The 24277-nt window shown below is 38.4% G+C and overlaps 1 protein-coding gene and 2 long non-coding RNA genes across 12 annotated transcripts; 2 read left to right on the forward strand and 1 right to left on the reverse strand.

Moving 5' to 3' along the window:
- The first annotated feature begins 505 nt into the window (after window positions 1-505).
- Window positions 506-3091, forward strand: LOC309703780. Its single transcript, XR_014276032.1, has 3 exons — window positions 506-545; window positions 681-845; window positions 2820-3091. It is a non-coding gene; the product is annotated as an uncharacterized lncRNA (long non-coding RNA).
- Window positions 3092-11809: 8718 nt separating this feature from the next.
- Window positions 11810-20539, reverse strand: LOC309703301. Its single transcript, XR_014275845.1, has 5 exons — window positions 20071-20539; window positions 14057-14127; window positions 13918-13968; window positions 13614-13775; window positions 11810-12816 (listed from the first exon to the last, which is right to left on the reverse strand). It is a non-coding gene; the product is annotated as an uncharacterized lncRNA (long non-coding RNA).
- LOC309703300 (transmembrane protein 272-like) lies at window positions 20522-24186 on the forward strand. Of its 10 annotated transcripts, none has more exons than XM_082528079.1 (6): window positions 20522-20588; window positions 21254-21304; window positions 21566-21708; window positions 21787-21837; window positions 21931-22113; window positions 23666-24186. In XM_082528079.1, the coding sequence occupies exons 3-6, from the start codon at window positions 21648-21650 to the stop codon at window positions 23842-23844; spliced, it is 474 nt and encodes a 157-aa protein (XP_082384205.1). In that variant the 5' UTR covers window positions 20522-20588; window positions 21254-21304; window positions 21566-21647; the 3' UTR covers window positions 23845-24186. The 10 variants fall into 10 exon arrangements, with proteins under 10 accessions (XP_082384205.1, XP_082384210.1, XP_082384209.1 ...); XM_082528084.1 differs by having other exon boundaries at window positions 20523-20588; window positions 21633-21708; XM_082528083.1 differs by having other exon boundaries at window positions 20554-21069.
- Window positions 24187-24277: the final 91 nt, after the last annotated feature.

Raw genomic sequence — 24277 nt, forward strand, 5'->3', positions numbered from 1 at the left:
CCCTGTAACAGGAAGTTCAGACAACAACAGCACATTCATGTATGCCCACAACACTTCGAGACATGTTGTGAACACTTTGCCAAGACTCGCCACGACGTTCTTTTCTCGCCCTTAAAAGAAGACATGCAGGCAGATACGGCTACAATAAACGATTTAAACTAACACACTTTTTATTGCTGTCATATAATACATCTGTTTTATTATTTGTTAACAACATGAAATACACAAAAAGTTTAGATCTTTCTTTTTCCACATTAGATTTTTACCTTGCTGTGTGGGCATGTATCATTTCTCTTATTCAGACAGTTAAAGACATCTTGAGCTTGTCTCACAGCTTTCTTTGTCTCTAGTCATGATGCCAGAGAGCGATAGACCTCAACACACTTGCATACCTCGAATCATAAGTAAGAAAGTGATTTTGAACAGTTTTGCACACATCTGCAGCTGCTGCATGATGTCATTTGTAACTGAAACTATATCGTGTCTTCCTTCAGGGTGTGTCTCTGTCATTTTCTTCATCATGTTTATTGTTCAGGCGATAGTTGGTAAGTGTGAGTGGCTCAATATTCAGACTGAATTCATTTAGATTCAGTTTATGTGTTGGAAATTAAATTTGAAAAATCAAATAACAAGAACTATGCAACAACAGTCATCTTCATTTACATGCTTGTGCTTTGTAGGATGCGTGTACATTTATGACTGTCCAAGGGCGCCCTCCATTCCTGTCTTTATGGTTATTTGTGGATTCATACCTGTCTTCTGGGGACTGAGCCATTGCAAGAGCAGGTGCAGTATTTTCTGCAACTGTCTGTTCCTCATCTTCTGCTTGGCCTGGTTTATCTTCGGTAAGTATCATGTTTCTGGATTATTTGACTCAGCATTTTGAATTTCTTGAGGTTTAGTAATTATTATGTATCATGTTTATGGTTTAAGGTTCTTTAGTTAGTTGTGAGTTTATTCTGTTTTGAGTTTCTGTATTTTCTGTCTAGTTTCTTGTCTGTTAGGTTCCTCTTGTCTCTCCTCTGTGTTGCCAGTATGTGTCTGTTGTGTCATCTGTGTTCAACTCTGTCTCCTTCCATGTCGCTCGCCTCCTCATTTCCTGGGTCTCAGTCATGCCTTTGCATTTTGTCTCCCCTTGGCTTACATATTCCCTCCTTGTGTGTCACTCCTTGTCTCCCCTCTTTGTGTTCATTTGTATTCATTTATGTTCTCCCTGTTCTTCCCTGTCCCTCACTCGCGCTCTTTCTTTCTCCCTTGACTATTTCCATTTTCCCTCTTTGTGTCGCCTTCCTTTGTGTCTCCAGTCAATCCTGTACTCTTGTGCGTTCCTCCCTCTCGGTCATGCGTCTTGCGATGTGCTCAGTGTGTTCAATTTTGCTTCCCTCTGCGTCAATATGTCTGTCCCAGCTGTGTTCCCATGTGTGTCCACTGCCCTCACCACCGCTGTGTGCATTTAGTGTGTGAGTTTTCTTTCATTTTTTGTTGGGTGGTCTGTTAACCACGTATCATGTTCCAGGTATTCGTGGCTCTCTAGTCCAGGTTTTCATGCCTAGTTTTTGTTTACCCAGTTTAGGTTATTGTTTAGTTTCACCTTGGTTTGCTCTGGCCTTTTGTTTTGAACTGTTTCACCAGCCTTATTAAACAGCTCGCTTTCTGTTTAAATCGAGTTTTGTTCCATGCTTCTGCTTTTGGATCCACACCTTTAACTCCACAGTTTGTAGCGTCAGATTGTGGCAGTAAGCTTAATGTTATGTTCAGCTTCTTAACAGTGAAGGTTGTTTTTTGAATAGACAGCCTGGCACAGCAGTACATACCTGACATTTGAATATTTCTCAAAGACCAAGACAAGCTTCTCATGATAAAAATTAGACCAAAAACAAAACTTAAAGTAAAGTAATTTTTGAAAAATGATACAATTATTGCCCCGTGCTTGCTGAAAATGCAAGCCTGTAATTTCAGCCTCCAGACTGCTCTTAATGCTCAGTTTATGACTTTTTCTACTGTTGGCTCTGTACAGCTCTGGCTGTGAGCACAAACATGCCACCTACTGTTCAAACTGTCAGTTTATGAGAGGTAGCCAATCAGAAGGAAGTTGGCTTAAAGGAAGAGGAGCCAAAGACATACATCTGACCTTGTATTCTACTTATTTGTTTTTATTATTGTATTCATTTATTTTTTTCCTGGACCTCATTGTCTGTTATGTGATATCTGCCTTGAATGTAACAGTGCTTGTGATTGGTCTTTAAAGAGTATAGGTTGCATGAGTTTGACCATGTGAGTAGGGAGTGTTTGTAAGCTGTGAACAAATTGCCCTTTTGGGATTAATAAAGTTATTTGAATTTGAATCAAAACCTCTAGTTGCAGACAAAGGATGAACTGAGAGGCTGCAAGAAGCAGAATATAAAACGAATCAGCATTATTTAAAAGTGTTAATGATGTAAATCAACTTCAGTGGAGTCCAAGAATAAAAATCTAGAGCTGAAAGTGAGCATTAAAGAAAGACAACAAAATGAGCAGGATTTCGTTTTTGCAGGGCTTTAAAAAATTAAATGTATTTGTTTGAAAATGAAACCAGAATATTATAAATAATTAGCCACTCTAGAATTAAATTCACTTCAGTCATGCAGCTTTTAAACACAAATACAAATAAATAATAACCTGGTTGTGAGTTCAAACATTATATCTGAAAAGTCATTCATACTAAAGTTTACTAAATGATAGGGTTTTTTTAACACAAGAATTAATGTATTACAGCAATATTTGCTGTTGACAAGCATGATCAGACCTTATTTTCTGAGATCTTACTCATATTTTTCTAGGTAGTTTTCTCATCTACTCCAATTATGAACTCGACTACGGCATGAACACTACAGACAGCAATCGTTACTGCAACAAGACGCTCTACCTGTTTGGATTTTGTTGCATCACCCTGACCTACATCCTCATAGGTGTTCTTGTTTTTACATTTTTTTTTGCTCGCTGCACCAACCAGATGGAGGTTTACGATGATGAGGCTCGGCCACTGCTGTGGCGCTAATCATATGAATGCATATATGTTTGTGTGTTCCCCACCTCCTCTGAGCCAAGTGGACCAATAAAAAATGTCATATCAAATATATCACACTGTAATGGACATATACTACTACTAATAATAATGACGCTGACTGAAATATAATTATAAGCAAACAACAGACTAAATATTATATTAATATTTTAATGTGTGCTTTATGTATATACAGAACTTCATACATTTAATGTTGGTTAATACAGCAACATGTAGTTGTTGATCTTTTGTTAGAGAAATCTTACAATTAACAATTCATGTTTAATATTTTATCATAATTTATTAAACTCCATGTACTTTGAAGCTTTATGAATACAAACAAAGATGTTTATTATGTAAATCATATGTAGTTCAATAAGATCAAGATCATTATTACATTCATCTGGAAGAAGTGGACATGATTTATTGAGACACAGAATTCAGTTAAGACACTGATGACCCATCACAGCAGAGTAAATGATCATGATCTTTCCTGTTTAACAAACGTATATGAAATGTGTGATTTTGTTTATTTGCCAATATCCATGCTGTTTCTTTTTTGTTTAATTGTAAACAAACTAAATAAATAAATAGAAGGCTGCCCTTTTTATTACCCTGTTACATCGTCTGTAATTTTTGTCAACAGTTTGATAAATTTGATAAAATTTTCACAACTAAACAGAAACAAATGTGGGAACTAAAAACAGGAGAAGAATTTTGGAAGAGCAGAGATTTCGTGCTTCAAAGAAACCCATGTCAGACAGGAAAGGCTCAGTGGGTTTGGACAACAGGACCATGCTCAGTATTTTTTGTGAGTATGTTGTAGTCAGTATCATCCTCTATGCTGTTGCATGCTGGGGCAGCAGGTTGAGGGTTGCAGAAGCAACCCTCAAGATGCAACAGACTCACTAACCTGATCTGCAAGCCCAGTAATGTTGTGGGGATGGAGCTGGACTCCCTTAAGGTTGTGTGAGAGAGGCGAATGTTGTCCATGACAATATCCCAAGGACAATACTGGACAATACCTCCCACCCACTCCATGACGTGCTGGCCAGTCACAGGAGCAGGTTCAGTGACAGACTGAGATTGCCTACATGCAATTTTATGCTTAAATGCAGATGTTGCTCTCAACCTTGGTGTTTTAACCATTTGTACTGTGGTGAGTAAGTACTGAGCCCAGCGTTATTAATAACTTATATAATGACCAATCATACCATATTTAACTGAAGCAGCCACTGATTCAATTTTTCATCCTGAAGTCAGTCTTTTAATTTAATCAAAGTGAAGTTCACTTTTACATCTGAGCCATAGGTGGTGGTGGGTTTTAAAAGACGAGCTAACCTGGTCTATATTAAGTTCATCACAGAAACAGGTAGGACTTTCTATTACAGCTCGCTAATAAAGGGGTAATAGTAAAGTAACAAGAGGGAAACAAGAGGGCAATAATGTGGTAATTCCTACTTTATTACTATGCAATTACCTAAGTAATCACCATGTAATATCCAAATAATATGAAGATATCAACAGTGGTTACAACTGAGTAATATTACCCTGAAATTTATGTAATAGGATAACAAGAGCCCAAGTAATGGGGGAAATAATATTGAAATACAGCTCCGTAATAAAGTGGTAGTAGTATGGTAACAAGGAAGAAAGAAGAACATAATAATGTGGTAATTCATAAGTTATTACCACTCAATTACCTATGGTAGTTTCTGTGTAATAAGCAGGAAACAGAGCTGCGAAATGCAAAATTGCTTGTTTCTGTTTAATATAATATTAAAAACCAGGTAATAACATTTTAAAATAAACTTAAAAATAAGAAGAGAAAAAAAGTCACTGAATTCCAAAGTTAAGACCAGGATTGAAATTACGTGAACTCTCTTAATCTCCAGATGTTTTTCTAATTTTCATAGATAACATTCAAGGAAGACGGACTCGAGGAGGTACAGCACCACCTTTTACATTTTTACCATTATTTATGACTAACATTTAAAGGGTGTACTTTATTTTCAGTGAAAAAAGCTCAGTTTAAAGTTTGCTTTGTTATCTAGTCAGACTTACTGCTACTCTTCATGTTCACAAAAGTCTAGCTGCTACGGTAATATTGGAGCTTACCGAAGCTTCTGTGTCTTCTCCTTTTGAAGTTATCATCGGAGACGATACCTGACACTGACACATGTCTGCACACCTGCAGACCTCCTAAATCTCCATCTGTGGTTGTAGGCAGTGGCGTTGTTAGGCCTATTTTAGGGGGGCAGAAGCTTCCCTAAGTCTTCAGCTGTCTAAAATATTTGGTGTTTTTTGTAAAGCTTTTTTTAAAAACTTATTGTATTTTTATTTTATTATTCTTACAAAAATTGCAGACAAATTCAATATAAAGACACAGGAATATTAGCTCTAATAAATAACAATATAAACATGTCACTATGCACTTAAATATGATCATAAATGTGTTGGTCCCTTTCACTTTGCAGCAAGGGTCTCAAACTGCAGTCTCCGAGGGTCGGTGTCCTGAAACGTTTCCATGTGTCCCTGTTGCAACACACCTGAATAAAATTAGTAGGTCACTAGCAAGACTATAGAACATGACTGCAAGCTAAAGTGGCAACCCCAACCCTACTCAAGTAAATTTAAATAAATGTAAGTGTTTGGGAAAATGTTTTTGTTTTCTGTTTGTGAAATTTTCGGATAACTTTAATGTTTGTTCTTTTTGCCTTACTATCTTCCCAGGTTATTTTATGTGCCATGCCCATTGCTCAGTTCATCATTGGTAAGCACAGATGCACTCATTGTTAGAAAGATGTAGACACTGTTGTGGAAATTTTAACAATACCTTGCAACACACCCAGTGAGCATTTTGAAGTGGGTTTAATAAACACATTACAACGTGGAGAGAGACATCCCAGTCAATCACTAGGATCATCACTGCCCATGGCCACCGCCCTCACACTTTTTAGGTCTGTGCTGTTGCAATCATTTAAGTCAGATGTTGTATTCAGCTTCTAGACAGCGCTACAGAAGAGGAGTGAGCATAGCTTGATCGGCCCACCAGGATGGTGATTTTTCGTTTTTATGGACCGATGGGTTTTGTTTTGTTTGTTTTTTTCCGTTTTTTTTCCCGTGACGGTATAATCAGAATCAGAATACTTTATTGATCCCTGGGGGGAATTATTTTTTTTGTTACAGTGCTCCATTATAAACCAACATAAACCAACATTAAGACAAGACAGACAATACGCTAACTAAGAATAGTACAATATATACATAAATATATATAAGTCACTCATTAATAAATAGCTGGAAAAGAAACATGTGTAGTTGTAGCAGCAAACAGTGTGTTAAGTGGATGCGTTGTACAGGGAGATGGCCACAGGCAGGAATGATTTCCTGTGTCGTTCAGTGGTGCTTTTCGGTAATCTCAGTCTCTCACTGAACGTGCTCCTGTGACTGAACAGCATGTCATGGAGTGGGTGGGAGGTGTTATCCAACATTGTCTTTATCTTGGACACTGATAAACACTGAAAGGTGGTGGATTGGCCAGATGCTGGGAGATGTGTAAAAATAACTGTTGTTTGGTGGTGGCTATTGCGGAGCTTCCACAGATTCAGTAACATTAGCAAGTGGTGGAGGCCAGTAGATGCAACACGCTGGCAGGTGGATGATGGAAAGGCAGGAGGAGCAGAGACCCGAGGCGGTGAGAAGGTAAGAAGTTATGACCTGCAGTCTATCTGGGTCAGATATAAACCAAGTTTAGGTGGATTTTATTTTCGTTATGCTGACTTTTTACAGTCAGTGACAATAACTCGTACTGCGTACTAGCTAGCATGACGGAGTTTATATACTGCTGGGCGGGTGCTATGATATTATTGATGTTGAACTTGTTTTATCTTATTTTATTTATAAGGTTAGTTATTAGAGTTTCCAGCCGTCCTGTAAAAAACGGAATCGTCTCGTATTCAGAGAAAATATTACGCGTTTTGTATTGAGGTGAAAAGGAACGCAGTTTGTCCCGGACTTCAGCTACAATGAAAAAGACACAAAGCTGGATTTATTCTGTCTTTGCTGCACAGCTGCCTCTTCTTCTCTCATTTTCTCCCCCTCCCTCCCCTGTTTCTACTTCAATCATGAAACTGATCAATGATCAGCTGATCGGCTTTTCTCTCTTGTTTGTTTATCTCCCACTTTGTAAACCAGTGGATGTCGCGCTAAACAACAGCAGCACGTTTAAGCTTGATCAGCTGTTGTTAGAATTTATTTAATATTAATTTCTAGTATCAGCTGATGTTTGCTGGAGCCACAGCTGTAAAGCTGCTGGTCATGATGTCGGTTTGTATATCTGGTGAGAGGGAAACATGAAGATGAAACCAGGAGATGTCCTTACTGAATCATCAGAGCTGAACAGGTGATGGTGAAACAGGTTTAGCTTTTAGGTGACATGAATGAGTTGAAGGGAAGTTATGAGCTGTTTCTGAGAGACAAATAACACCAGGATCCTTTTCTAAGTAGCTGACAGCTGGTAACTGTGCAGGTGCGGGTCTAGCAAAGTGTTGCCAGGGGGGCAGGTAGGGCATTAACGGAAAGGGGGGCACAAAAGAAATACTTTTCTTTCTTTTTCTCATTTAAAATGTCTCGCTTTTAACAAATAATTATCTGAATCTTACAACAAACGTTTTCATCTGATGTAAAATGTATAGAAATCCATTATTGTGCATAGTAATTTTTTTAGGGTCCCATCATAATTTCTTCAGAAGTAGCTAAGTACTGTATATGATTCCAGTATTTTCCCACATTTTCTAGATACTGTACCAGTACTGTGTGTAAAATGTCATCAAAAAGTAAATGAAGTTTTATTCTTTCTCACCTGTCTTTCTCCTTTCACTTTTTAAAGGTAAAATATTTTGCCCTGTCATGCTGTTTATTGATGTGGCAAATGAATGGTTTATGAAAATATATCTAAATCTGTCATCAGTAATCAGTAATGATCATGTCTCACCTCTAGTCTTCTCTGTCTTAATTTCAGGTTTTCACCAAGCAGTATCTGGGTTTCGGCTAAGTACTGTTTAGAATACCAGAATAGGGAGGATGGTGTAGGTTTAAGTTTATTAGACTGATACATATATACCAACAAGACAGTGTACATCACTGTGACAACAGCATTTGTTTTCATTTAAAGGATTTATGGTTTTTCTATAATACCTGGTCTCTAGTCAAAATGCCCGGGCCGATTTTTTGTCCCAGTCCAACCCTGAACATGGGGCATGTAAGAAGGTGTTTCCAAGTTCTCGTGCAAACATTCTTTTCTCGCCCTTCAAAGAACACACGTAGGCAGGTAGGGCAACAACAAACTATTTAAACTAACACGCTTTTTATTGCTGTCATATAATGCATCTGTTTTTTATTTGTTAACTGCATAAAACACACATAAAGTTTACATCTTTCTTTCTTTTTTCTATTACATGTTGGCTTTTCCAAATTAGACTTTTAACTTGCTGTGTAGACACGTATTATTTCTTAGCCACAAATTCTTAAACATCAACTTTTGCAGGAGTATTTTTAATGCAAGTATATACTAATACAGTACTTGAGTATGAAATGTTTGTACTTTTGCCACCTCTGATAATAACAAAGGGGGGCCTAGCAAAAAAAGTTCGGGAACCACTGATATAAGGTATGACAGAACTGACAGCTGTTATTTTATTCAGCTTGTCTCAGTTGTTTTAACTCTAAGTATCATAAGGTAATGTGGTAACATCTGGACTGACGAGTTTACTGTCAGCATTTTAATCACTAGTTTAAAGGCTGTAGGTTGCAGCCATTGAGCTATGGCCTCAGTGCTGGTCTAATAGTCTGAGCTACTTCAAGCTTTATTTGTGAAGAGCACCGTAGCTTATAAAACACAAAGCTAGCTTGTACAGCTGTGACGTAAAATTTTCATTAGCTAAGATGACCTTAACAGGGCTACGTGCAATGATGCTAGCGTTAGCCATGTTAGCATGTTACCTTCAACAGGTGGTCAGACTGAGTAAACAGCCACACAGTCAGAGGTTCAGCTCTCCGTTTCACTGCAGGGTCCCTTCATTCGTCACATATCTGAGCCGAGTGTAAATCCCGAGGCCTTTATACAAGCACACACGCTTCTTAGCAGGGCAAAGCTATGAGCTAGAAAAATCCAGGCAGCCAGCCTGTGTCTGTCCAACCAATCAGAGCGCTCCTTACATCTCACGGTATGACCAATTTGCATTGCAGCAGGATTTCTAAAATGAAGTTGCTAATTCATCTGCTAATCCAAATGTTAATCCCTGAGCGAACAGGAAAGTGAAATGGATTTTGAAATGAGCAGTACGAAGTGTTTTCAGAAAACACTACGTCTAGATGAACAGAATCAACTTTTTGGGATAAAAAAGGCAACCTTGTATGTATGTATGTATGTATTTATTTTGTTTACTTACAATTAAATAAAAAAGAAACAGCATGGATATTTGTAAATACACAAACTCACACGTCATTAACAGGAAGCTTATATGATTGTTAAATAGGGAAGATCATGGTCATTTATTCTGCTATGATGGGTGATCGGTAGGGTTGCCAACTCCCTGAAAAATAAATAAGGGACACCTCGTGGCCAGGGCCGGGCAACCCAGTTGTCTTCACCCTTCCCGGTGTGGTAGCTCTTTTTTTGTATGTGAAATTATTTTTAAGCATTTGACTTGAATTTGATTTAAGCAGATGCATATTCTTTGTGATATGACCATATGGGAAACAAATGATCATTTAGCCATTTATTTTTAGCTCAAAATGACAACATTAACACAGTAAAACAGGTCTCTTTCTTAAACAGAAGCCTGTCATGCTTAACTTTTGAGAATATAAGTAAATCTTTCTTTAAAAGAACTCTGTCCTGCTTAACTTAAAATTATATAAATTAATAGAAAACAATAGAACAAAATCATTCTTGTAACTGTGCACATATGGTGCATTTAGTACAATTGGCTTCAGTTGAGGTATTATTTCAGCTTTTCTAACGCTAATCAGCTGCTCCTGTTTGTAAACCCGCTTGTTCCCATGATTACGCATCTTAACTCATCATCATTATTAATCTATGCAGTACTTTTATGTATTAGTGATCTATTTGTTGTAATCATCTATCCTTGCAGTTGTTTATTACACAAAATAAATTATATTATCACACTTCTGGCCACATAGCGCTGATATTCACTGCACATGTCCATATTAACCTTAACCAGAGGGTTTAAAAAAACAAACCAGTGTTTACATACCATATCTGCTTCTGCCGTGGCCTGGTGGACAAAAAAATGGTTAAGGGTTCCCCGAGCTTTCACGCCCCTCATGTTCTTCTGGTGCCCACCACTAGAAGCATGCCTATGGAAAAAGTGCTCCGGCACACAGTGCAGTGCGCTTTATAGGTGTTATCGTGCACTTTTCCAGCCAGGTGTTTTCCTTTTCCCATTCCTCCCTGTGCTTTTGCAGCCTTTTTTTCTTTCTCTGAGGGGAACAAACATTGCTGCTCTAATGCTGGGCTCACACTGTGCGATTTTTGGCCCATTTTGAGCCGATTTATGAGTCGTGCGACCGATTTGGTGATCGGCCCGATTTTGGCCTTCATCGTGCGTCGTGTAGTATACGTGGGGTAACGAGACACGATTAACACCTCACGACCAGCTCCCGATCATCAATCGCTCGTGAGGGTGTCACCGCAGCCGCTCACACTGCTCACGCGCAAACAGGTAAACGTCGGTGAAAAAGACTGAGCAGCTCGGCTGTGCAGCGTGTGATCTGGACACAAGCCATGGAGGCACAACTTGTAGAACTTTGGAAAGCTCATCCGAGCCTTTTCGATGTGGCATCACAAAATTATCACGACCACAACAACCGTGAAAATAGGTGGATTTACACTGCTGCTCAATCACAGCTGCCTGATCATGTTTTTCATTAGCAATTTAACAAGGTTGATGGTGGTGTGTGTGTCTGTGTGAGTGAAAGACAGAGAGAGAGAGCGACAGATTTTCTGTTATAACCTTCATTTTATGGAGGCACAGTGTGAGCACTCAGGTCGCATCAGAGCATCGGGCGGTATAGTGTGAGACCCTGCATCGTGACCTACCAACTTCTAACCCTGCGAGTCAATCGTGCAGTTTGAGCAGGAGACTGAAAAAATCGCACAGTGTTTGCCCAGCTTTAGGTGTACTGTCGTCCGAGACTTGCACCGCAGTGACGGCGTTTGTTCCCCTGTTGGCCATGCTTCTTGTTGTGGTCATCTGTTGTCTTCCGGCATTTTCTCTGTAAGCGACCTTTCCTCGACCAATGAGATGAGCGGTAATCTGACTTGTCATACTCGAATTGTCATAAGTGTGCTGTCAGCTCATTGGTCACAAAGCAGGAGAGGGGCTGGGAATTATGTTTTCAAACAAAGCGTTAATTCCATTAACATTTATAGACTACTTTTGATTCTCACTGTATTACGGGACAAAGTGCGTCCCTTATTAGCTCAATACGGGACGTGTACTTTTGTTTCTAAATACGGGACGATTCCGTTTTTTAAGGGACAGTTGGCAACCCTAGTGATCGGTGTCTTAGCTTAACTGAATTCTGTGTCTCAATAAATCATGTTCACTTCTTCCAGACAAATGTAATAGTGATCTCTTCTTATTAAATTAAATATGGTTTACAATATGTACATCTTTGTTTGTAGTCATAAAGTTTCAAAGTACATGGAGCTAATAAATGATAATAAAAGATTGATTGATTGATTGAATCTTTATTTTGAACATGTTGAAAAAGTATAAAAAAAATAGAATTAAAAGAGACAAATGAACAAAGCAAACAAAAGGAAAACGAGCAACCACAACTCCAAATAACGTCCATGTTCAAAAAGGAGCAGGAAGAAGCATAAGCTTATTTAATCCCACCCCTTTTCCACTATCTAGTATCAATAGACTACAGAAATACCTCCTTGCAATTACATTATATGTTATGTGTAATTTTTTTAAATATATACACATATATGTTTCTATCTATCCATACATACGTATATACACACATACGCACATATACACATTTTCAATAACCCCATTAACACCTCAAGGATACACAACCTACAATTATATATATATATATATATATATATATATATATATATATACCCATACCAACATACCCGTGCATGCGCACACACATGAAAATATTAGACAAGAACACCCTATCAAATCTCTACCTCTAAAGATTAAACATGAATTGTTAATCATAAGATTTCTCTAACAAAAGATCAAAAACTACATGTTGCTAGATTAACCAACATTAAATATATGATGTTCTAAATAAAGCACACATGAAAATATTAGTATATTTTTCCTGTTGTTTGCTTATGATTTTATTTTAGTCAGTGTCATTATTATTATTATTTGTAGTAGTATATGTTTATTACTGTGTGATATATTTTATTGTGACCCCATTCTAATCTTTCTCATCAGTATTGGTCCACTTGTCTAAGGGGAGATGGGAAACATACATACATACGTACGTACGTACGTGATATGATTAGCGCCACAGCAGTGGCCGAGCCTCATCAGAAATCTCGTAAGCCTCCATCCGGTTGTTGCAGCAAGCAGTAATATAACAGGAAATATGAATGGCTATCAGGATGTAGGTCACGTTACTGCACCAAAATGCAAACAGGTGGAAATACATGTTGCATTTGAGATCGGTTTCTGGAGTATGGTTCAGGATGTAGTTGCAGTAGACATGTACAGTACCTGGAAAAATATAAATGAGGGCTCAGGAAATAAGGTTTTATCATGCTTGGATACACACAACATTACTGTAACGCAGTAATTCTTAAACTACGAAAAGCTTTGGTAAATGGACTGGTTCTTATATAGCACTTTTCTACTCTGAGCACTCAAAGCGCCTTACACAACTTGCTCTGTTACCCAATCACATTTCAAAGATTTTAGTGCTAGCCAGCTAACATTCATACACACATTCACATTCCGATGGACCCATCGGAGAGCAACCTGGGGTTAGTATCTTGCCCAAGGATATTTGGCATGCAGACTAGGATCACACCACCAACCTTCCGGTTAGTAGGTGACCTGCTCTACCACCTGCGCTACAGTCACCCTAAGCTCTGCTAAAAATATTCATCAATAATTTAGTAAACCTCAATATAAATAACTTTTGAGACATGATGACTGAACTCACAGCCAGGTTATTTTTTTTTTTTAATTTCTATTGTGTTTAAAAGCTGCACAACTGAATTTCAGGAACTTGAAAGCAGAAGAAAACAGCAAGTTGATTATTTGTTGAGAAAACAAATTCTAGAGTGGCTAATCATTTTCAACAAACCTGATCTTGTTTAGTTTTTAAACAAATACATTTCAATTTATTAAACCTCACAAAAATAAAATCTTTCTTTTTCTGATATCATTCATTAGTGAGAACCTATAAAGTTCACTTCCAGCTCTATATTTTTTATTGTATTATATATTGTGTGTATTACAACAGCAACCTTCACGGTTAACAAGCTAAATATAACTAAATATAAACTTACCTACGAACCAGATAAAAAAGAGAATGGAGATGATACAGTAGCAGAAAATTCTGCATCCATTCTTACACCAGCTCAATGCCCAGAAGAAAGAAATGAATCCAGAAATAACCATTGCGATAGGAATGAAGGGATCCGCTGGACAGTCATGAATGTATATGCATCCTACAGAGCACAAGTATGAAAACGAAGACGACCGTCAAGTTGTTGTTACACAGTTCATGTTATTTGATTTTTCAAATTTTCCTTCCAACACATAAATGAATGTAAATGAATTCAGTCTGAGTAAAGGACAACTCCTACTTACCAATTATCCCCTGAACAATAAACATGATGAAGAAGCTCACAGAGATACAGCCTGAAAAAGGCCGATATGGTTGCAGTTACAAATGACACCATGCAGCAGCTGCAGATGTGTGCAAAACAGTCCAAAATCACTTTCTTACTTAATAAAAGAGACATCCAAGTGTATTGAGGTCTATCGCTCTCTGGCATCGTGGCTACTTAGAAATGAAACCTACAGAGACACAAAGGAAGCTGTGAAACGAGCTCAGGTTGTCTTTAACTGTCAGGCAAATGACAAATAAGATAAGATAAGATAAGATAAGATAGAACTTTATTAATCCCTCGGGTGGGTTCCTCTGGGAAATTCGACTTCCAAAAAAAGCACAGCAACGACCGAAGTTACAGTTACAGAACTGTTATATATATATATATACACACACACACACACACATATATAAATACAGAGACAAATATAAATAAAATATACAAAGGGGATAAATAGAATAAATAGGAATAAAAAATAAAAATACAAGTGAATTGCACATTTCAAGTATTGAGTCTATTGCACTGTTGACTATTTACAAAAAGTATTGCACAAAAGGTATTGTACAGTGAGGTGCAGAGGCACTACAGCTTAGTTGTTCCCCCCTCCTTTGTCCTCCTGTTTCCCCTCCCTCTCCCCTCCAGAGAGGAGTTAAACAGTCTGATGGCGTGTGGGACAAAGGAGTTTTTAAGTCTGTTAGTTCTTGTCTTGGGGAGAAGCAACCTGTCACTGAACAGACTCTTCTGATTGTTTATGGCCGTGTGCAGAGGATGCCTGGCATTGTCCATAATGTCCATCAGTTTCTTTAATGTCCTTTTCTCTGCCACTGTCACCAGAGTGTCCAGTTTCATGCCGACCACAGAGCTAGCCCTCCTGATCAGTTTCTCCAGCCTGGATGAGTCCCTCTTTGCTGTGCTGCTCCCCCAGCACACCACAGCATAGAAAAGTACTCCAGCAACCACCGACTGGTAAAACATCCTCAGGAGCTTCCTGCAGATGTTAAAAGACCTCAGCCTCCTGAGGAAGTACAGTCGGCTTTGGGCTTTTTTATACAGGTGCTCTGTGTTGCATGACCAGTCCAGTTTATTGTCCACCCACAGCCCGAGGTACTTGTACTTGTTGACCACCTCCACCTCCTCCCCCTCTATCTGAACTGGCAGTGGACCTTCTCTGGACCTTCCCATCGTAAAGAAAACTCCCTTAAAATATGGACAATAACAAACCTGCTAAATTCCTTCCAGAATCTCTGTGTAAAAGAACAGTACCAAAAAAGATGTGTCACAGTTTCTGGATGATCCCCACAGAAAGTACAATTAGTATTTATGTCCCTTTTAAATTTTACCATGTAGTGACTGGCTGGATAACATTTATGTAGAATTTTAAATGAGACTTCTTTTACCTTATTTACAATCAAATATTTATGGGGGACCATCCAGACTGTCTTCCACTTGATATCTGGAACAAATCGGTTCCAATAAGATATTATATATGGGAGAGAGACGATATCTTCTTGGAATAAACTACGTATTCTTTTATTGCTATTACCAAGTTCCTGTGAAAAGCAGATTTTTCCTATTGGTGACTCAGCTGGATCAGAGAGAGTGACTGAGGTAGAGATCGAGCTGTCAGTGTTTTTATATAACATTAAAGTCCCTGAGGGTATGGCACCAAGCACCATTGAGAATTCCTGAACACTGATTGGAAAATTATATAGTACAATAAAGTCGTTGTAAGTAAGTAGTTGTCCCTCTTTATTAACCAGCTGAGCCACCAATAGGATCCCATTTTGGATCCAAGTTTCCAGGAAAAGTGATTTATTTTTATATAAAATATCTCTGTTGTTCCAGATAAGGTATTTGTGAGGTGAGAAGTTGTGTTTATAAATGAGGGTCCACGCTAAGAGGACCTGCTTATGGAAGGATGAAAGCTTTACAGGGAGTTTCTCAACATTGTAATTACAATTTAAAACAAAATTAAAGCCACCAAAACAAGAGAAAATATAATATGGTATAAAGTTCCAGATAGAGGTAGGGTTTTTAAGAAAATGTTTAGCCCAATTAATTTTGAAAGTGTTATTTAAAGTAGAAAAGTCTAAGACGTTAAGCCCACCTGATCCGTACTTATTCATCACAACAGTTTTTCTAATATAATGCGTACGGTTTTTCCATATAAAATTAAAGAGCATACGGTCAATATCTTTACTAATTTTCTTATCCAGATGTAAGGAGAGAGCAGCATATGTTAATCGGGATATCCCTTCTGCTTTAGTAATTAACACTCTACCTTTCAAAGACAAGTCCCTTTGCAGCCACTGGTTGAACTTTTTTAGGGTTTTCCAATAGCAATTAAAAAAAAAAAACAACTCAAAATCATTGAAGAACATTTTATAACACTCAATATAGATATATACATATATACTGAATATCACACAATATCAGATAACCAAATTAACACTGGGTTACACCTACATTAAAATTTAGGGAACACCTAAAATGTCCAACTGTAATTTGATATACAATGAAAAATTACAGTCTTTGAATTATGCATTTATTTAAGCAAATACAAAATAATTTGAAAATATCATGTGGTGAAATTATTATTAACCAGTCTGCTTTAAGAACAACATTTACAATGGGTAATTTAAATTAATAGTTTATGCCATTTAAATGTCATGCAGCTGTGTCAGAGATTAGCTTAAACCCCGCCCCCAAACCTTTGAAGGTTCAACTTCAAAGGAAAGTGGATGACGTCACAGTGGCTGCAGCCGAACGTGGGCGGGGCTTAAACCTATATAAAGGGGCCGTCCAGACTCCCAAGCATTTGGTTTACAAAGAGCACACATGCCTAGTCCAACTCCAACCAGCCAACAATTTATTTCCTCTTCTACATTTCAGAGTCAGAGAAATAGTAATACAAACTTAAACATGACAACTCCACACAGTAACACCTCAGTGGAAACATGGAAGTCCTTAAGTGACCACTTTTTTGGTACAATTGTACCACAGTGGCAATCTCTGCAGTTCAACCCAGAGTACTGCAACACTGAGCTGCCTTCCACTTTGCTGAAAGACATGTTGAAACTTTGTTCCATGTTAGTGGATGCAATGGACACAACCGTGGAGAAGGGAGATGCAGTGTCCACGCAGAATAATGAGCCTTCTCTTCACTCAGTGCACACAGAGTCCCCTGAGAAAACAGAAGAAACAGGAGCAAAGGACAGCATCCTGAAAGAAATTTCTGTAGATGACCACGGTGATAATGAAGAAACAGAAACTCCAGGACTGGAGGACTCTTCAGACTCAAAAAACCTCAAGCTGCATTTGACTGCAGAGGAGAGCAGTCTTGATGAAACATCCACAGATGACAGTGAAAACAGAGAAATTCTAACACTGCATCGTGTACCTGCACCACCTTGCATATATCCAGATATTTTAATAGGTTTCAGCTGTGAGTCATCTGAGGAAGAAGCGTCTGTGTCATCCCAGAGGTTTCCTCCTCAAACCCTCACCGCAGCCACAGTAGAACCGAAGAAAAACTACTCAGCTGATACAAAAGACTTGGACAACATAGAAGCTTCCCCCCTGGAAAAGCCTGTGAAGAAAACACTACATAGGTCAGTCCGTAAGTCTGATTCAGATTTTGGTTCTTATGATGTCACTCTGGCATCTGATTACCTGTCTGAAGAAAAGATGTGTGTTTACAAAGTTATTCAGTTGGTAGTTTCAGAGGCCGCAGGCAAAGCCTCGTCTAAATACAAGGACTTCACACGGTGCCACAACTCCGACTCTATCAGCGATCGTCTGCTTGAAAAAATCTGGCCTCAGATTGACGAGAGGGATTTGGATCTATCTCCAAAAAGGCTGACCAATATCAACAAGGACATTTTCACCAATCTTTGCAAAGCACATAACTGCAGGGAGAAGTATTTGATTTTATATCTGAGCGAACGGCTTGACGATATTACTGTCCCAACATTTACAAAACACCTGTTGGCCTTACCAAAAAGAGTACTCACTATATATAAAAACCGAGAAGAGTACGTAAAAGTTGTTGAAAGCTTCACTAAAGATTTGGTTCTGCACGCTATAAGCAACGCAAATGAGGCAGGGAAATTGCCTCCAGGTGCAGATAAAGCCATCATGAACAGGTTTACCCACAGGATTTGGGCTAAAATTTTGTCCCAAAAGCTTAAAATGTCCTTAGAGAACACTGAAGAAGTCAGTGTGAAAGTGTACAATGAACTCCGGCAAAAGTGGAAAAATCCAAACACTGTCCTGGAGTTAATGTTTAATGGCCAAGACAATATTGAAAACGTGATTGTCAAAAGTTTCAAAAGAAATGCCCCATTGAAGAGACCTAATTTCTTCTCTAGGGTTTTCTCACAAGCACGTTAAAGTTTACCTGACACCTGCATCTAAAAAGCTGCGTTTTCAAAAATACCTGGGTACATGTGGACGTAGCCTAGATGCATTACATTTTTATTATAATTCTTCATTGTTAATGTTAAAACCAGACTACTTTAAAATAATTGTCTCATGAACCACCTGGTTGATAATAATTTCACCACATTACATTATAACATTTTTCTGTCCTTTATCCCGTCTTCCTTCTCTCACCCCAACCGGTCGCAGCAGATGGCCGCCCCTCCCTGAGCCTGGTTCTGCTGGAGGTTTCTTCCTGTTAAAAGGGAGTTTTTCCTTCCCACTGTCGCCAAAGTGCTTGCTCACAGGGGGTCATATGATTGTTGGGTTCTGTACTATTGTAGGGTCTACCTTACAATAGAAAGCGCCTTGAGGCAACTGTTGTTGTGATTAGGCGCTATATAAATAAAATTGAATTGAATTCAAATAAAAATGAATTTAAAAAAAAGTTTTAAAAGTGTACTTAGTTAGTTTTATTTTATTTGAACAGAGAAACAAGACAGATCACAAACAGTGTTCACAAGTCAGTGAACGAGAAATAATATGTGCCAAAGCCAACATGTAATATCAAAAAAAGGAAAGATTTAAACTTTGTTTGTTTCATACTTTACAAATAAAACAGATGTATTATATGACAGCAATAAAAAGAGTGTTAGTTTAAATAGTTTGTTGCAGCCCTACCTGCCTGTGTGTCTTGTTTGAAGGGCGAGAAAAGAATGTTTGCACGAGAACTTGTCAACACATATCTCGATATAACGTGGGCCTATAGGAATGTGTTGTTGTCTCAACTTGCTGTTACAGGGTTGTATTGAACTGAGAGCACTTTAGGACATTAGGATTCACTTACTTAATCATAAGTAAGGAGTTACTGAAGTACAAGCTTTTAAAAAAAAAAGTTACTGTCTTTACAGATGTGGCAAGAGACTGAAAACATGCTGTTGTTTGCACATATTTAACATTCAGCTCTGCACAGGAGCTGAAGCAGGGTGCAGCCTGTTGCTTTTACAGTATAATACTTGTAATAAAAGTACAGTAACAGTAAATAGTGACTGAGCAGCCCGGAGCGTTTCTCTTGATTTCTTTAGTAAATTCATTCACCTGCACAGCTAAACGAACCCTGACAGCCGAGTGCTCATCTTAGCTAGCTAGGTCTCAGGAGCTAGCTAAGGACGGTAGTTACGGATTAGCTTACAAACACGTTTAACTGCAATTTTATACAAATATTTTGGTTGGATTTTCATACCTGGCTTTATTCCAGTGGGATTCAAATTACCCCATTTACCTTAAATATGATAATGTTTGGAGTGTTTTTGAAAGAAAAGAAAGCTAATTATGGTGTTAATGTGTTATTAATCTTGTGTAAGTATTTTATACATAAATGTCGCTTTTTTAAGATTAAACCAACACTGGCTCACTGGAAAAACGACCTAAACCTGTTGGTTAAATCTTTGACTTTAGTTAAAAAGAAAAAGGCTGCTTTTTTTGTTTCCTTTGTAGAAGATTTTGATTTAGTGAGTTAATAATCTGTTAATTTATGTGACCCCATCTTTATATTTTATTTTCACTATATATGAAAGTTGCTAATATGTAAGAAATGTTTATTCTCTGAATCTGTAATATATGGTGCATTTTGTTTGTATGTTTATATTACTAATAAAAGAAAAAAACAAACAAAAAAAAAAAAAAAAAAAAAAAAACACGTTTAACTTACCGAAAAAGTGCAGCGGGGCCTCGGGTCCTTCTGTCGGGTAGTCCAGTTTACTGAAGAACACCTCAGGCTGTCAGGTTAAAACACTCGGTCGTGTTTTCGTACTGTAAACGCTGGGCGTGCTCTCAGAGCCTACGCTCTATCTGCTATTCCCGAACAGAGATACGCAAGTTTCTCCGTGACTGCAGTTGTCAGTCAAAGCTCTTATGATGACGTTTCACCCCAATTTAACATCACCGCGGTAGGAATTAGAATCAAACTTATGGGAGAGGAGACCCCTTGGACATCAATCAGCGTGATGAGAACTATTGAAAACAAAAGAAAGAATCTTTGGGAAAAAAAATTATCTAAGGAGAATTAATTTGTTTTAGTCTGACCCCAGTCCCATCCGCTAACATGGAGGAGGCGGGGTTTATGACCTATACTGCAGCAAGACACCAGGGGGCGATAGAGACGTTTTGGCTTCATTTTTGGGGAGCTGTCGCGTCGTCCATGTTTTCTACAGTCAATGGTCCGAATAGGTAGGCATGCCTCTGGGAGGGCGGGGTAGTCTAGCTGCCCGGCGAAGCAAATCCACCGACAGCTGAGTGATCGAGTAGAAAGCCGGTGCCGGGAGCAGGAAGAGGTAGGTAGAAGGTCCATGGTAGCATATGGATCAGCCAAAGCTTGAGCTCGAAAATAAGCCATAAGGCGGACACGAATGCCGCTCCGTTTACCCCGCTTCCTGTAGCGTTTCTTGCGGCAGGCAGGATACGCTGGTGAATGAGACCGAGCGCATCAAGCTGGCGCCTCCAAAGGTCCATCGTGAGTCCGAGTCATGAGATTGAGAAAAACGAAGGTCCAAAAGCATCTGCCGGTCATAGGTAATTAGTGCGTTGCCACCGGATGAACATAATCTTAAAAGAATGAGTAGTACTATGCAAAAGTCGAGAAAAAGGAGTCTAAAGCAGGAAGGAGGAAGACGGCCAGCCATACACACCGGCGCATTTTTTTGCATCAGGGGCAAGTAAAAATGTTCATTCATAAGCAGAAGTCAAAATGAAATAGGAAGTCAATTATATCTTTGCTGAGAAAATACAAATGAGCACAGGATTAAAAACGAGAAGAGAAATCAGGAAAAAAAAAGTCACTCAATTCGGAAGTCAAGACCAGTATTTAAATGACGTGAACTCTTCTTAATCCCCAGATGTTCTTCTAATTTTCATAGACAAGGTTGGAGGAAGAGGGACTCAAGAAGGTACAGCATCACCTTTACGACATTTTTACCATTATTTACGACTAACTCATCTGAAAACGTCTTCCCAGTGAAAATGGCTCAGTTTAAAGTTTGCTTGGTTATCTGGTCAGATTTACTGCGACTGTTCATGTTTACACTAGTGTAGTTGTTAAAAAAAATAACATGAAATTTACCTAAAATTATACTACAATGTCTTTGTTGGTATTTCATATATCATGAAAAAATTGTAACACTTGTTTTCAAATATCACCCGCCTGACAGCTTTCTGTGTGCAGTGTCGTGATTGTTGTGAACAGAGCTGGAGCTTCTGTGTCTTTTCCTTTTAAAGTTATCATTGGTGACGATGCCTGACACTGACACGATTCGGCACATCCGCAGACCTAAACCTCCATGTGTGGTTGTAGGTAAGAACTGGTGCCACACTGACCTCACATGAGCAGACGCTCCTGATGACTTTAACATGTGTTCTGTTTTTGCGTCAGGATGTTTCCAGGTGATTTTGTGCGTCATGCCCATTGCTCAGTTCATCATTGGTAAGCACAGGTGCACTCACTGTTACCAAGATGTACACATTTTTTATGAATTTATGAAGTGCAGAGTTCAGTAATGTTTCATTTGTCATAAAGGAGCGTTGTACCAGTTTGACTGCCCCAGGCAGCCCTACATTCCCATCTACCTGCTGGTGATGGGAGTGGTCTTCATGCTGCTGGCTCTGCTCTCCATCCTTCCGTGTTCCGCAGGCTTCGGCAGCCACAGCGGCGCCTGGACCTGCCTCGTCTCACTCTTCTTCTTCTGCTGGTTCATTGCTGGTAAGCTGAAAGATTCAGATGGCTGACCAATCTGTGGACAAACTAAGCAAACCCAATTTCTACGAGCAGAAAGCAGCTTTTCTTTTTTTGCTTTCCAGAAAGCAAATGTCAGAGTCAGCACGTAGGTAAAACCTTCAGACGTGTTCACACAGTTACTTCCTGCTATTGTTACTCATATGTTACTTCTATTGGTTTCCTTAGTTATCTCCATCAGACCACACTATGTATGTGTGTTGTTACAGTAAACTGACATTGGATTTTGATTAATTAGGAAGTAAGAGCTTGTTGTCTGAGACTGAAAGTCTGCACTTCAGTCACATCTTGATAGTTTCATTTTAAATTCACTATCAAAGAAATGTGTGATTGTTCAAAAACGTATAAAAACCATTGTTTTCATGTATCAAAGTTCCTGATATCGGTGATGAACTCACAGCGACCCATGTTTCAGTTCTCCTGTTTGTTTTTGGTTATAACCTGTAGCTTTAAAGTTTGGTTTCACTCTAGGACATCTCAGTGACCTAATTTTCTACATATATAACTATTCAAATAAAGCAACTGCAGAAAACATTTTCCATCACTTTTGAAAAAGACAAATATATTAGGTGTACCATAATTTTATTGGGACATAATTTCCAGAGGTGGGAACTAATACTTTACTTGAGTATTTATTTTTCTGACAACCTTTTACTTTTATTATAATGTGTTTTGATAAATGACGTATCTTTATATTGTGAAACGTCCTGCAGCGTAAACTAAGCTATACTAGCTTTGTGTTACTCAAAGGTTGCATGAAGATACTGAGCAGTTTTGTGCAGGATAAACAGGTTAGCTTCCGTTAATGTGGTTCATTCACAGTAGATCACTGTGTTGGACCAGTGCACAGTGGCTGTGTTAGTGTAGCAGAGATTAATTTACATTTAAGATGACGACACTTAGATTTATTGGTTGAAATCAACCTTTTTACCAACCTTATGTTGTCTAGTATAAAGACAACGTACAGTAGGGTGAAGCATCTTTACTTTAACTTTATTGATTTATAGAGCACTCTTCACAGGATAGAAAACCACAAAGTGCTTCACAATAATATAAAACATCTGCTGACATCTTGTTAAATTCAGTTGTGTAAATCTACAAAGAGCAGCAGGTCAGCTGATCACAGGCTGCACGCTAAGAAAATCTACTGAAGCTGATCAGAAATTATTGTCAGTTGTGAATATTTGTGTCACCTTGAGCCACGACAACAGATCTTAGTGCTCCCCCACCCCTCTTTTACTGCTTATAGTTTAGATTTGAATAACAACTATACTCTCATCTACTAATATTATTCTATTAATATATTAATATAACAGGAGGCCCTGTTACCTGTGCATATAAATGATTAGTAGAATTGTGATTCAAAGAGCTACTACTTACTTTCCTACTTTCAGAGCCTGGACTTTTTTACTTATACTTGAGTAAAAAAGTGGGTTCAGTACGAATCAGATGAATGCACACTGCTCATGAAACTCTTCACTGCTATATTAAACATTTTATTTTTGCTCTTGTCTTTCAGGAAATGTGTGGATCTACTCCGTCTATGAGCCCAACTACAATAAGACAGTAAGCAGGGATGTGTACTGCAACAAGACGCTCTACCTGTTTGCCTTCTGGACCACCAACATGACCTACGTCCTGTTCGGCTTTTTGCTTTTCTGTACCTGTTGTCCGTGGACTCTGTGTGGTGAAGATTAAAATACATACACAAAATATTTTATGGTGCAGACTTGAGATCAGCGACCCACATTTACATACTGCTAGGATGGGCTGAATTTTAACAGTCGGGGGCACAAGCTCAGTAACCTCTTATTGGTTTGACTTGTTTGCATGTGTAGAGCTCTGTCTTTACATTAGTCTCCCCCTGTGCCATGAATTGAGTGCAGAAAATATCAACAGATATCAAAGATATTAATGTCACTGTGCTAGATGCAAAGATAGGAAGTGTGAACTTTCAACGAACTATATCATGGGAACAATAAACTACCACGTTGTAACTGGTTCCCTTCATAAGAGAAAAATAAAAATATTTCAGTCTTTGTTTGCCGTCATCACTTTTTAATTAAATCTCTCCACCTATGTTAGTTTTTAATTCCTTTAACTGTCATGTTGTGTCAAATTTGACTGATTT

This window comes from Aulonocara stuartgranti (genome assembly GCF_965226115.1).
Source record: "Aulonocara stuartgranti genome assembly, chromosome: 3".
Taxonomy (NCBI): domain Eukaryota; kingdom Metazoa; phylum Chordata; class Actinopteri; order Cichliformes; family Cichlidae; genus Aulonocara; species Aulonocara stuartgranti.

Bases quoted from the DNA above. Each gene is read 5' to 3' on its own strand.
- LOC309703300 (XM_082528079.1), top strand. From the start codon at position 21,648: ATGCCTGACACTGACACGATTCGGCACATCCGCAGACCTAAACCTCCA. The intron at 21,709-21,786 runs GTAAGAACTGGT...TTTTTGCGTCAG, and splicing joins ACCTCCATGTGTGGTTGTAG to GATGTTTCCAGGTGATTTTG. The intron at 22,114-23,665 runs GTAAGCTGAAAG...CTTGTCTTTCAG, and splicing joins CTTCTGCTGGTTCATTGCTG to GAAATGTGTGGATCTACTCC.